This window comes from Episyrphus balteatus, chromosome 3 (assembly GCF_945859705.1).
Source record: "Episyrphus balteatus chromosome 3, idEpiBalt1.1, whole genome shotgun sequence".
Taxonomy (NCBI): Eukaryota; Metazoa; Arthropoda; class Insecta; order Diptera; family Syrphidae; genus Episyrphus; species Episyrphus balteatus.
The window spans coordinates 48,857,970-48,871,857 of NC_079136.1; the positions used below are offsets into that span (position 1 = coordinate 48,857,970).

The following is a 13,888-nucleotide window of genomic DNA, read 5'->3' on the forward strand; positions in this document are numbered from 1 at the left end:
GGTTCTGTTTTTATGTGGGGTAATTCATTACAAACAAATTTGTAACGGTTATTATAAGAACAGATATTCTTCTTTCAAAAACTGTTTAAATTTTCCCGATATCTCTTTTATTGCTCGAGATATCTTAAGTTTCATTTAATAAGCCAAAGAGAAACTAAACTTAATCTAAAGTTCAAGTCACTGGTCACAGAATTTTTGCCACAAGAACCAAAATATACTTTTCTCAAGGTTTTCGAGCTGCTAAACTCAAATCTGCAATCGGAAAAATTCTATTAGCCTCCGTTCTAGAAATATAACCGTTATAAAAAAAACCCTTTTTTGCATTTTATAACGGTAATATTTCAAGAACGAAGGCTAATAGAATTTTTATGATTGTGGATTCGAGTTCAGCAACCCAAAAACCTTCAGAAAAGTATATTTTGATTCTTGTGGCAAAAAAAGTTTAATTTGGTTGGCCAGTGTTGTTTCTGAATCAAAGACCACTACTTAAATTTTAAATATCTCGGGCAATAAAAGAGATATCGGGAAAATTTAAACAGTTTTTGAAAGAAGAATATCTGTTCTTATAATAACCGTTACAAATTTGTTTGTAATGAATTACCGCATATAAAAACAGAACCTCGAAAACAGCCAAAATTACGTTTTTTGACATTTTCTAACGGTAATATTTTAAAAACGAAGGCCAATCAAAGTTTTCTGACTTCAGATTCGGATTCAGCACCCCAAAAAATACTAGAAAAGTATATTTTGGTTCTTGTGGCAAAAACCTTGTTGACCAGTGTTATTGACCATTTTCCGAAAAGAAACACGAAGAAAATTTATTATTTTTCAATTTATAATTTTTTCAAATGACAGTTTATAAATTAAAACAAAACCAAATTTCCTGTTTACTGCGATTGAAATATAAAAATTAAAGGCCGACCTGACAGATTGTTGCCCATTTTTGACAAACAAATTTTGACAACGTTCGGAAGATATTACCTTATTATTTGTGTACTGTGCTTTGAATCGCTTTCTCAAAATTCTGAAATATTATATAAAAATAAAAAAAATTGTTTTCCACTAGGAAGTTTATGTATTTAAATATTAGTACTTTTGAGTGAAATCAAGAAGAAAATTTCTGCACTTCTAAGAAGCGATCCAGCTGTCATGTTCGTGCCAATAAAACACTTTCAGAAGTCTTTTAAATGCTTCCGGAAGCTTCTGGGCGGACAATCGAAAGCGACAAAAGTGAAGTCATATTGGCGTTTGGCGTCACTTTACGGCTGAAAACGAAATATTTTTAAGATGGTATTATTTTGAAAGAAAAGTAAAAATCCATTAAGAAGATTATGTATAAGTGGTGTTAAAAAGGAAAAATTAGATGGAATAAAATAGAAGAATGTTTCTTACCAAAACGAATATATTTCTATACACAGAGAAAAATATGACCCGCTAAAAACTAACAGATTGCCATATTGTTTTACCGTCCATACATTTCATAAGGAAATCTTATTAAAATCAACGATTAATAAGGTTTTTTTAAGGAGATTTCTTATTATTTTTATAGAGAAAATCTTATTAAAATTTGACTGAAAAGTTGTTTTTTTTTTGCAACTTAGCACTAGAACAAAAATCGCGATCAATATTTTCATGGCACGTTGGTTCAGGTGGTAAGGTGGGCGACTAATGATTTGAAGTCTCCAGTTCGATTCCCAGCCTGGTCTTCGTTTTTTTTTATTTTTTTGCAGATTTTAAAACAATAAGAAAAACCCGATTGTTTTAATAAGGTTTCCTTCTTGGATGAAAACCATAGAGAAATCTTATTGTTTTTGTTCCATTTTATGTGGTCTATTTTTCTCTGTGTAATTCTTATAGTTTATTCCGTAAATGAAAAAAAAAATGTAAAATTTTGAACGACCATTTATGAACATTATTTAAGAAGTTAGAAAACTAAAATATGCTTTAGAAATGGTTAAATCAAGTACTTTGATATATGTAGTTCAAACTAATCGCTTTACGTTCCCTGATCTAGCAGAAATAAAATTCTTAATAATATCAGTTTTCCTATGGAAAAAATGGTACGTATACGCCACAATGTACCGGAAACTATACGACACGTCACAATCTTGAATGAACTGTTTATTGAAGTTTTGGTTGATAATACATATATGTATGTTTTTAATTGTTGTGTAAAGAAATAAGCTCTGCTAACATGCAAATACAAAAAAAGGGAAACCGACGAAGTTACGAATACCAGAGTTACGGGCGACAGAGTAACGAGCGTCAAAGTTACGCGAAACCGAAGTTACGAAAAACTTGAGTTACGAATTCTAAAGTTATGTTAAGCTATGACATGTGATTTTTGGGTTGGCAACAATTGCGAGGAACGACATGGAATTATGGAAATACAAACAAGAGATTAACATTTTTCTCATTGGTCAGAACTAAATGAGTAAAGCGAAAATGGGTGTTATTTAATCTTGTAAAATTTTGATTGGATAGGTATAGATATACATTAGGGTGTCCATTATTTCCCAAAGTGATGTTTTCGGGGGTGACACCCCCCAGATCGAAAGTTTAGGGCCTAAATAAGGGGAAATTAACAAAAAAAAATTTTTGGAGGTCATTAACCCGTGCCTCTAAGGTCATACTTTCCCCATACAAAGTATGGGAAATTTTTAACTCATAAATAAAAATGTTTTTCTCTCGAGTTAAATCATCTATTTTTAAAATGTTTGTTGATTCTGGTTGGAAAATAGTTCCTTTAAAAGATTACATTCAAAATTCCCCGTTAAAAATTTTTTTTATATTTTATTTCGGTTTTTGAAATTATTAGCTGTTTTCGTAGTTTTTGCTTTCACCTATCACATAGTTTTAAATGCAGTTTTATTGGTTTTTAATTCTTTTCAAATATTGCATTCAAAAATTTGTGTATAAATCAAAAATTTTAATTTTTTTAAATTTCTATTTGAAATTTTTGCCGTTTTTATATTAAATAAATATTATTAAATACTTTACCCTTTCTTGTTTGCAACTTTTTTGATGTCATTTTTTAGGTGAATAATTTTTAAACAAAATTCAATAAAAATATTGTAAACATATCTTTTGTAGTTCGAGAAAAATAAATTTAAACGTAAAAAAACGGCAAAAATTTCAAATAGAAATTTAAAAAAATTAAAATTTTTGATTTATACACAAATTTTTGAATGCAATATTTGAAAAGAATTAAAAACCAATAAAACTGCATTTAAAACTATGTGATAGGTGAAAGCAAAAACTACGAAAACAGCTAATAATTTCAAAAACCGAAATAAAATATAAAAAAATTTTTAACGGGGAATTTTGAATGTAATCTTTTAAATTAACTATTTTCCAACCAGAATCAACAAACATTTTAAAAATAGTTGATTTAACTCGAGAGAAAACAAATTTTATGTATGAGTTAAAAAATTTCCCATACAAATTTGTATGGGGGAAAGTATGACCTTAGAGGCACGGATTAATGACCTCCAAAAAATTTGCTAAATTCCCCGTATTTAGGCCCTAAACATTCGATCTGGGGGGTGTCACCCCCGAAAACATCACTTTGGGAAATAACGGACACCCTAATATACATATACATATGTATATGGTTTTGTTTTTGAGAAGATCGCAAAAACGTTGAAATAGAAAAAAAAACATGAGTATACTTATGTAAGTTTGGGGGACATAATTGAATTTAACTTCTTATTTGTCCAACTAATACTGCAAATACGTATTTTTTTTTTCTATTAATTAATATAATTATTCATAGCGTATTTTGTAATACCCACTTTGTTATTATTTATATTAAAATAATAACCAAACCACCCCTTTTTTTTTACAGACGTTATTTTGGTGTGGTGAACTGTTGTTGCAATTGTTGCCAACCCAAAAATCACATGTCATAGCTTAACATAAATTTAGAATTCGTAACTCCAGTTTTTCGTAACTTCGGTTTCGCGTAACTTTGACGGCCGTAACTCTGTCGCGCGTAACTCTGTTATTCGTAACTCTTTTACCATTTCACAAAAAAAAATGTTTATAAAAACCTAAAATCCCCAACAACAAAAAATACAATACAAGACTCACTGAAATCACTTTTTTTTTGCTTGTAAGTACAGCATCCAAGTAACTCTCCAATTCAATTTTGTTTATTATTAGTTTTTTTCTCTCTTTTCATTGTTCAATTGTATCAACTTTCTTATATAAATAATTCTAAAGTACTGTGCACATTTTTTAGTCAATTTTGTTTGCTTTAAATTTAAATAAAAAAATAAATAAAATATAAGTTTAGAAACCTAAGCCTCGCTATACTCTAAAATCACGGTCTAAAAAGTATGAAACAAGAAAATATTCTCATCTGAGTCACTGTAAAAAACAACTTGTTTATAATTTTTTCCCTAGAAGTTGCCATAGTCAGTTAAATGTGATGTCATATAGCCTTTAACAAGCGGACGCATCAGATGCTTCCAACAGTACCTCATTATTAAAATTACGATCAGTAGTTAAGAAGCTATGATGGAACAAATGAACATACTCTGGCGTTGCCGTAGTCGAAAAATATATATAAAAAATACCATTAGAAAAAAAACTTTCAAAGTTCGATAGTAATCAATCTCATCACATCACTGTTTCTTCGTGATACATTCACTTCATACTGGACTAAAGCCGCAGGCTGAATGGAACCGATTTCAGAGATTACCCCCATCAAATGCCCGCATTCGTTTCAAAGAAATGCTTCGTCGCTTGTGGAAAAAAAATAGAGATTAAGTCTCCGGTTTGGTCAGTTGCAATTGACTTCGGTTAGTCTTCAGTTCAACTCGCAGTGAGTGTGATTCAATTTTGTTTCAATTTTTAAATGGAATAAGTTCACCGCCAACATGGCATCAAAACAAACAAAATTAATCTGTTTCCTTTCAATTTTATTTGTGACAATTTATCAAGTTGAATCAGTAAAAAATGTACTTTTACTTGTTGCCGATGATGCCGGCTTTGAAATGGGTGCATATCTAAATAAATATTGCCAAACACCGAATCTAGATGCTTTGGCAAAAGACGGTTTACTATTCAATAACGCTTTCACTTCGGTTAGTAGTTGTTCGCCAAGTCGAGCGCAGATACTTACCGGTCAGGCGAGTCATCAAAATGGGATGTATGGCCTGCATCAGGGAGTTCATAATTTTGATGTTTTCAAAAAAGTGACGTCATTGCCGAATGTACTTCGAAAAAGTGATAAAAATATTCTGACTGGAATTATTGGAAAGAAACACGTGGGTGCTGGAGAGAATTTCAAATTCGACTACGAACAAACCGAAGAGAATCATTCGATCAACCAGATTGGACGGAATATTTCGAACATAAAACTTTATGTGAATGACTTTCTTGGAAGAGCTGTACAGGAAGAGAAACCTTTCTTTTTGGTAGTGGGATTTCATGATCCACATCGGTGTGGCCATATTACCCCACAGTTTGGAGAGTTCTGTGAACGATGGGGTTCCGGTGAGGAGGGGATGGGTGTAATTCCTGACTGGCGCCCAATTTATTATGACTGGAGGAACTTGAAAATCCCCGATTGGATGCCACAAACTGAAACAGTTCAAAAGGAGCTGGCTGCTCAATACATGACGATTTCGAGACTCGATCAAGGAGTTGGGTTAGTTCTTAAGGAACTTCGAAGCCTTGGACTAGATAAGGAAACTTTGGTTATTTACACTTCGGATAATGGTCCACCGTTCCCGAGTGGCAGAACGAATCTCTACGATCGTGGTGTTCGTGAGCCAATGATAATTTCTTCTCCCGACACAGGCAAACGAAAAAATCAAGTGACTTCAGCAATGACAAGTTTATTAGATGTCTTTCCAACAGTTTTAGATGTGTTTGGTATCAAAACAAATGCCAGTTACACTGGAAAATCACTTCTTCCACTTCTTGACAACGAACCGGAACCAAATAATAATGATACTATTTTTGGTAGTCAGAATTTCCATGAAATCACTATGAACTATCCAATGCGGATGATAAGAAATCGTCGTTATAAACTGATTCATAATCTTAATTATTGGAGTTATTTCCCAATTGATCAGGATTTATACACTTCTCCAACGTTTCAGGAAATTTTGAATGCTACAATTATGAAGCAGAAATTACCTTGGGTTAAGTCATTGGAAAGTTATTATAAAAGACCCGAATGGGAGTTGTATGATTTGAAAATGGATCCATTAGAACGATGGAATTTAGCTTCGAAGGCAAAGTTTAGCGATTTGTTTAAGAATATGAAATTAAATTTGTTTAATTGGCAAGTTAAAACTAATGATCCGTGGAGATGTTCACCACATGCGGTGTTGCAGGAACAGGGTATTTATAAGAAGAATCCAGCTTGTTTGACATTAGGTCATGAGGATTTGTAAGAAGAAGTTTGATAGTTTATAATAAGAATTGCAGAACAATAATAAATTCTGGTATTTAAAATAGTTTTAATTAAATTTAAGGAGAAAATAAAGATTTTTTTAATTTTAAACAAGAGAAGTGGTTTTAATTGGTATTTTTTTTTTAAATAAAATCTTTTCCTAGAAACTGTTGCGGATTTTGGAAAATAGAACTGATTAAGAAGTGATCTCAAATGAGGTATCCAAGTCTGCGGGTTATCGTAGAAGTTGCAAATTCTCAAAAAAAAAACTTATTTATCTGCCAACCGAATGAATGGGAAGTTTTTGAATATTGCTGTGTCCTTTATAATGATTAAACAACTTGTTCACAACTGTAGGCAAAGCCACAGGGTTGCTAGGTGATATGTTACTTGAAAACTTAAAAAATAAAATGCACGACTGGGATCGTCCGTACTTGCTCTTATGGTTAAAGTAACTCGAATGTTAAAGTTTTTTACTGAACAAAATTAGGGTAAATTTAAACTTTGGTATTTTTAAGGAATTTCATAAGTAGCGTAAAAAAATAATATCTGTTTTTATAATTAATTAAATACCGTTGCTCTTTAACACAAAACCAAGTATGCCATTTGATTTCTTGATAAAAGGAATTTTTAGAAAATAAAAATTTCGAAAATCGTTAGAGCTTTTTTTTTAAATAATTTTTTATAAATACAAATTTTCTAAAACTTTTCAAAATAAAAGTTGGTATGCCATTTAAAAAAAAAATTATTTAACACATAAAAAACGAAATTTCGATAAAATTCATTAACCCGTTTTCAAAAAATCGATTATTCAAAAAAAAAAAAAAACGAATCCAAAAATTTGTTTTTTGAAAAATTTAAACAAAATTTTATATAATGATTGTTTTAAAGTTTCTGTATACAAATTTTGTTTGAAAAATTTGAAAACTCTCCAAAATATTGCATATTTTGAATACATACCTACATATTACCGTTACTTAACCCTTCTGTGAAATTCACTGAAATCGCTTGAAAAATTTAGGTACGTGAAATTCAAAAATTAAGAAAACGGGTTTATGACAGGTAGGTACAATTCAACAAATTTAATCAAAATAAAAAAAAAAACATTTTGACAAATAATAGTACAAAAACTAAGGTCAGCACTGTTTTAACTGCTAAAAATTTTCAATAACTGCTGCAGTTATTGAAAAGGCAGTTTCAGCCTTTTTACTTTAAAATTTAATTGTAATCAAAAAGATTTCCAAATATTTGAAGTAGTGGAGTCAAATTAGCTTTATACCTCGGAATCCAGGGAAAGTCGATGCATCTGAAAAATGAGTATAGGACTGCATTATAAAAGGGTCAAATAAGAAAGTTAAAAAAAAAAATTTCACCGCTCTCGATTACAACAGTTTTTATGGACCGTTTACTGTCATTCCGTATGCAAGCGTCAATCGGAATTGCTGTCTCATTTTAGATATTGCTCAAACTTTGTAGGGATGTTCTCTAGGACTGTAAGGAAGCAAATCCATGATGATTTAATTTTAAGTTGCGTGGTTTCCCCGCTACCCGCATTCGAACTTTTTCAGAAGGTCATTTTTATGTTATTATAACTTTGCGTCTACTAAAGATATCTTTTTGTTTGAAACGCCATTTTAAAGCTTAAGAATAGTAATTTTTGAATATATATTAAAAAATTACGTAATAATTATCCCTGAATTAAAAATAATTTTTGAAAAACTGGTAATTTTGCTGATTTCTCATGGTTTTTGACTGGCTCCAGAACCTTGGCTATTATATGTAGGAAGCTTATACTTACCAAATATTAAATATAGATATTTTTCAACAAATTACATCAGGCATGTCAAACTCAATGGTTACTAGTGGCCAAAACAGGGAGATGTAAATTTTTATGGGCCGCAAAAAAAAAGTTTAAACAGATTTATAAAAATAAGAAGAATGGTAACATTAATGTTTTCTTCCTGATACCTGGAATCACTTCTCTACTACCATTTTTCTTAAAACCAAAGGGTAAGTTAGGCTGGATCTAAGTGACTTATTCCTCTTTATACATAAGTAAAAACATGTGCTCGCATCGACATTTGCAAACGATTTTATATGGCAGTTTTAAATTGTCCCAAATCTGACTGAAAAATACTTATAAGATTCGATCATATCCACTTCACAGAAATTTTGAACTTACTTCGGAGTCACACTAGAAATCGCATTCCTCCATTTCCATATTATTCGCCATTATTCTATTTTAATGGAAAAAATTAAAGAAAATGAAGGGCACTTGCCTTTCAAGGGCATAATTCTGCAAACTTTTTCATATTCAGTTTTAAAGTTTAGATTTTTTTCCGCGCAGTATTTTTGATACGACGATGAAGATTTATCTAAATTTGACATATTGCACTTAGGAAAACGCGTCAAATCCTTGTTACTCTTCTGGTGTCCCCAAAAGTTGCATTTGAATGCCATAACTAGGGCATTTATGATTCAACCTATCGTTGGGATAAATCAGAACATTCACTTCCTCAATCACTTTAAGAAATCACAGAACTTCCTAATATGATTTAGGCCACAAGATTTTATATTTTATATTAATTATTTTCATATTAATATGTATTTGTTCACTAAAAAAATATGTGAATATGCGTTGGAAAGAAGATATAAATCATAACCTTAAACTCACAATTATTAAAAATGTCGAGGGCCGCAAAGTTATTCATTGTGGGCCGCATGCGGCCCGCGGGCCGCAAGTTTGACATGTATGAATTACATCTTAAATGAACTCGATGGCTGTACTCCTTATGCAAAAATTTTAAGTTTAAAGTATTCAAATCGTAAAAAATCATAGTATAAAAAAATATTTTTTCAAAAAACTCAAAACTTTGAACTTAAAATTTTTGCATAAGGAGTACAGCCATCGAGTTCATTTTAGATGTAATTTGTTGAAAAATATCTATATTTAATATTTGGTAAGTTTAAGCTTCCTACATATAATAGCCAAGGTTCTGGAGCCAGTCAAAACCATGAGAAATCAGCAAAATTACCAGTTTTTCAAAAATTATTTTTAATTCACGGATAATTATTACGTAATTTTTTAATATATATTCAAAAATTACTATTCTTAAGCTTTGAAATGGCGTTTCAAACAAAAAGATATCTTTAGTAGACGCAAAGTTATAATAACATAAAAATGACCTTCTGAAAAAGTTCGAATGCGGGTAGCGGGGAAACCACGCAACTTAAAATTAAATCATCATGGATTTGCTTCCTTACAGTCCTAGAGAACATCCCTACAAAGTTTGAGCAAAATCTAAAATGAGACAGCAATTCCGATTGACGCTTGCATACGGAATGACAGTAAACGGTCCATAAAAACTGTTGTAATCGAGAGCGGTGAAATTTTTTTTTTTAACTTTCTTATTTGACCCTTTTATAATGCTGTCCTATACTCGTTTTTCAGATGCATCGACTTTCCCTGGATTCCGAGATTTTACAAATTTTATGTCTAATTTGACTCGACTAGTATAAAAATTTTGTTTGAAAAATTTTAAAACTATCCAAAATATTGCATATTTTTAATACATACATATTACCGTTACTAAACCCTTCTGTGAAATTCACTGAAATCGTTTGAAAAATTTAGGTACGTGAAATTCAAAAATAAAGAAAATGGGTTTATGACAGGCACAATTCAACAAATTTAATCATAATAAGGTCAGCACTGTTTTAACTGTTAAAAATTTTCAATAACTGCTGCAGTTATTGAAAAGGCAGTTTCAGCCTTTTCACTTTAAAATTTAATTGTAATCCAAAAGATTTCACAATATTTGAAGAAAAATATTTTAAAATTAGTGCCACAGCGCACAAAAAAGACAAACATTAAAATGCATTTAACAAAGGCACAGAATAATGAACTAGATTACGAAAACTTCCTAAATAAACTAGGATTCTATAACATAGACTCTTGAAACTTCGTTGAAAGAGCTACAATGCAGCTACTAAAATTTCCTAGATGGAAAATTTTGTTTGTAATTGTATAAAAACATACAAAACCGAACTTAAGTTCCAACGTTGATTCCAACGCACTCATATTGTTGGGTCCCTCAAGACAGCGTTAACCCTTTTTGTACCCAAGTTAGATTGCTGTCTGTTTAACTCTAATAGAAATTGTCAGGACTTCCTGAAAAGTGTTAAAAAAAAGTTGAACCTAAAATTCAATGATCAATGAGAGCATCACGACGAAATATTTTTTTTTTTATAAATTTTTATTAAAGATTATAGCAAATTGTTGTTATAGATTAATTTGGCAAACTCAAACAATTCCAAGAAGTCAGACTCTAAAGTAAGGAGAGATAAAAAGTAATTTTTCGTTTGTCACCTTTTGGGTAGTTTCACTGAACTGTGCTTGCGGTAAAATGCGTGGTTTCCACGGCTAAAGTTCAAAAACTTCGACAAAATATAAATAATTTGACGGATTATGGTCTTGAAAGCTATCTAACTGAAAAGCTTTTATTTGTCTTAATTACATAATTTCGTAATTCAAATGGAAATTACGTCTTCACAAAATAAAAAAATAATAATTAAGTGTTTTGTTTTGTTTTAATATAATTTAATTGTTTGAACAAGATATAAATATTAGCCTTATCGGACAGGTTAACTTAGAGATGTTTTATTTTTCCAGATAAGATAAAGTAATTGTAAATTGAAGTGTGTACAGTTAAGTGTGATAATAAATATGGAAATAATTTTGTACCTGATAAGCTAAGGCAATTAAAGATAAATAAATATTTTTGTTTTGCTAAGCATGTCTAGATTTACTGAGAAAAAATTGCGTCAGCTTAACCACTGCGAATATATACATAATTTAAAAATGAACATAGATCACTTTTCGTCCACTGGAAGCTGATTAAAAATAAAAATCAAATAAAGCTTTTCTTTCCTTCGACATATCGCCTAGATCAACGCAAATATGTTTACATGATCGAGAGCTTTTATTAACTCCTAAAATTATACTTCAAAAGTCAAAAAAAGTTTTTAACTGTCTTTTCAAATTCCAGCCTGGAGATATAACCGTAAATCGCTTTTTTTTGTATATGCAGTTTATTCCTAGTTTTTTTTCGCTAAAAAAATTGAGCTGAGGTTATTTACAATTTGGCAAAACAACGATGACAGGGGCCCTTTTTTGTAAAGTGATTATCATTGAAAACTTCGTTGTCGTTCAAACGCAATTACGTATTGCGGTAATTGTTAATCTTACGACTACAATTTGCCTATCGTTTGACTTGCGTTTGGGTTTAAGGTGCATCTGCCGGTAAAATGCATGTGATGTGAGTCCAAAAAAATATTTTTTTTCGGTTTAGATTGAGCAAACGACTTTTTCGTTTTGCATAATCGCTCTTTGACGTGACTATCGTTTACTTGACGCTCGTTTCGCATAACGTAAAAGAACCCCAGAAACACAAACGATTTATACCGCTTTCTATCTGCTCAAAATGAATAAATGGGTGCTATAATTTTATTTAATCATTTTGCATCGTAAATCTCTCGCGGAATTTATTTTCATGGAAAAAACCTATCCGATTTTTGTACAAAACACTAAAAATGCAGCTTTGTTAGAACCACTTGGAACATAACGTGTACAAAATTTATTCGAAATTCGTTTTAAGAAACTCGTAAAACCTCGAACTTTGCAAATAAAAAAAAAAAGTAAATCAAAGGTCCGAAGTTTAAAATTTAGTATACACACACAGAAAAAAATAGTTGTTTTTAACTATTTTCATAGTTAAATTAACCATTTTCATAGTTAAATTAACTATTTTAAATAGTTTAAAATAGTTATTTGTGACTATTTAAATAGTCAATCAAAGTATTTTTCAAATTTAATAATAAATAGTCAATTTTAACTATTAAAATATAAATTTGTGACTACTTAAATAGTTAGATGGAGGGAGTTGCTATGAGAGGGGGAGGGGTGATATCTCTCCTTCCGCTTACGGGAGGGGAAATTATATAAAAAAAACACTTAAGATACAAAAAATAGTTATTAAATAATATTTTTTATTAAATAAAATGTTAAAAAATAGTTATTAAATAGTTTTTTTTTTATTAAGAATCATTTTTTATACAATATCGCAAAAGTAATGATTCAAACGAAATATGCTGGCCAAAATAAGGGCTCGCGGAATTTAGTAGCTTGGTCTCCCAGTTCATAATTGATTTATTATTCTCTGAAAAATTGGTAAATAAAATTTGAACAATAAATAAATTAATAATAATTATAATACAAAAATAACTTAGGTACTTTTATTTGGAGCAAAATCTTGAAAAAAAATTGTATGATTTGACACTTGTTTTCCTCGAAAATAGAGACTTTTTAAAAAGAATTAATCGAGCAACAGCTTTAATTCTTTTTAAACAAAAGTGTCCATTTTTGTACGACACGATTAGGAACTTGTACTCGCACTGGCACGCTTCTACAAGATAGTTTTCTGTTGCTATACAAAATAGTTGCTTTTAACTATTATAACAGTTATTTCTAGCTATAAATATAAAAGTTAAAAATTACTATTTTAATAGTTACATAATTACTACGGAATATTCAATTTTAATTATTTTAATAATTATTTTTAACTATTTTGTTTTGGCATGTGATTATTATAATATTAATTTTTAACTATTTTTTAACTATTTTCGTTTCTAAAATAGTTATTAGCTACATTTCATCGATTTCTATAAAGTGACTATGCAAATAGTTACAGAATAACAACTATTTTTTTTTCTCTGAGTGCAGGCTCAAAATTTTACGGTCGTCGCATGTGACAGCCATATTAACTTGTTGCCTATATTCGAGTCGCAAGTGAGTTATTGTTAGTAAATAAACAAAAACTTCCGTCAATATGTTTCATGGTTATTTATTTTCGCTTGCGACAATATTTTCATACTACCTATGTACTTAAAGACTCCGAAATATTGAAATCTTGGCAGTTTTAAATCAAATTTCTCATGTGTAGTTGTAATAGTCAGTGAATGTTATAATTTTATCAGCAATTATAATTTATCAGCAATTAAATTGTTTTATCATTCCTATAATTGAGAGGGTCGCTGTGGTGTATGTGTAACATTTTTTTTTATTAAAAAATCTCTCGACGGTAAATGCAAATTTTATCTTTTATTAAACGTATAATAAAAAGCGTTGAAAAGTTTTATGTAGAGGATGCTGCATTAAGGGTCTTGTGAAAAATTGTGAAAAAAAAACAAAATCGTCTGAGAACAAACGAAGTCTGACTGTACATTTTCTTCGGCAGTGGCTGTACCGAAAAAATCTATAAAATGATAGAAAACTTTTTCTAAGTCTTCATCTAACCTGACACTTTAGCCTCATTAAATTTAATTATACTTGTAATTTAACAACACTCAGACAGACATTACGTTACAATAATAAAACTTTTATACTATTTTCTTTGTTTTAAAGCTTTTTAATTAGATTGT

At 30.1% G+C, this 13,888-nt stretch overlaps 1 protein-coding gene across 1 annotated transcript; it reads left to right on the forward strand.

Annotated features, from left to right (window-relative positions):
- The first annotated feature begins 4,726 nt into the window (after nucleotides 1–4,726).
- Nucleotides 4,727–6,488, forward strand: LOC129916131 (N-sulphoglucosamine sulphohydrolase). The gene has a single exon (XM_055995924.1). It carries the CDS (start codon nucleotides 4,884–4,886, stop codon nucleotides 6,408–6,410), a length of 1,527 nt encoding a protein of 508 aa, XP_055851899.1. The 5' UTR covers nucleotides 4,727–4,883; the 3' UTR covers nucleotides 6,411–6,488.
- The last annotated feature ends 7,400 nt before the right edge of the window (nucleotides 6,489–13,888 follow it).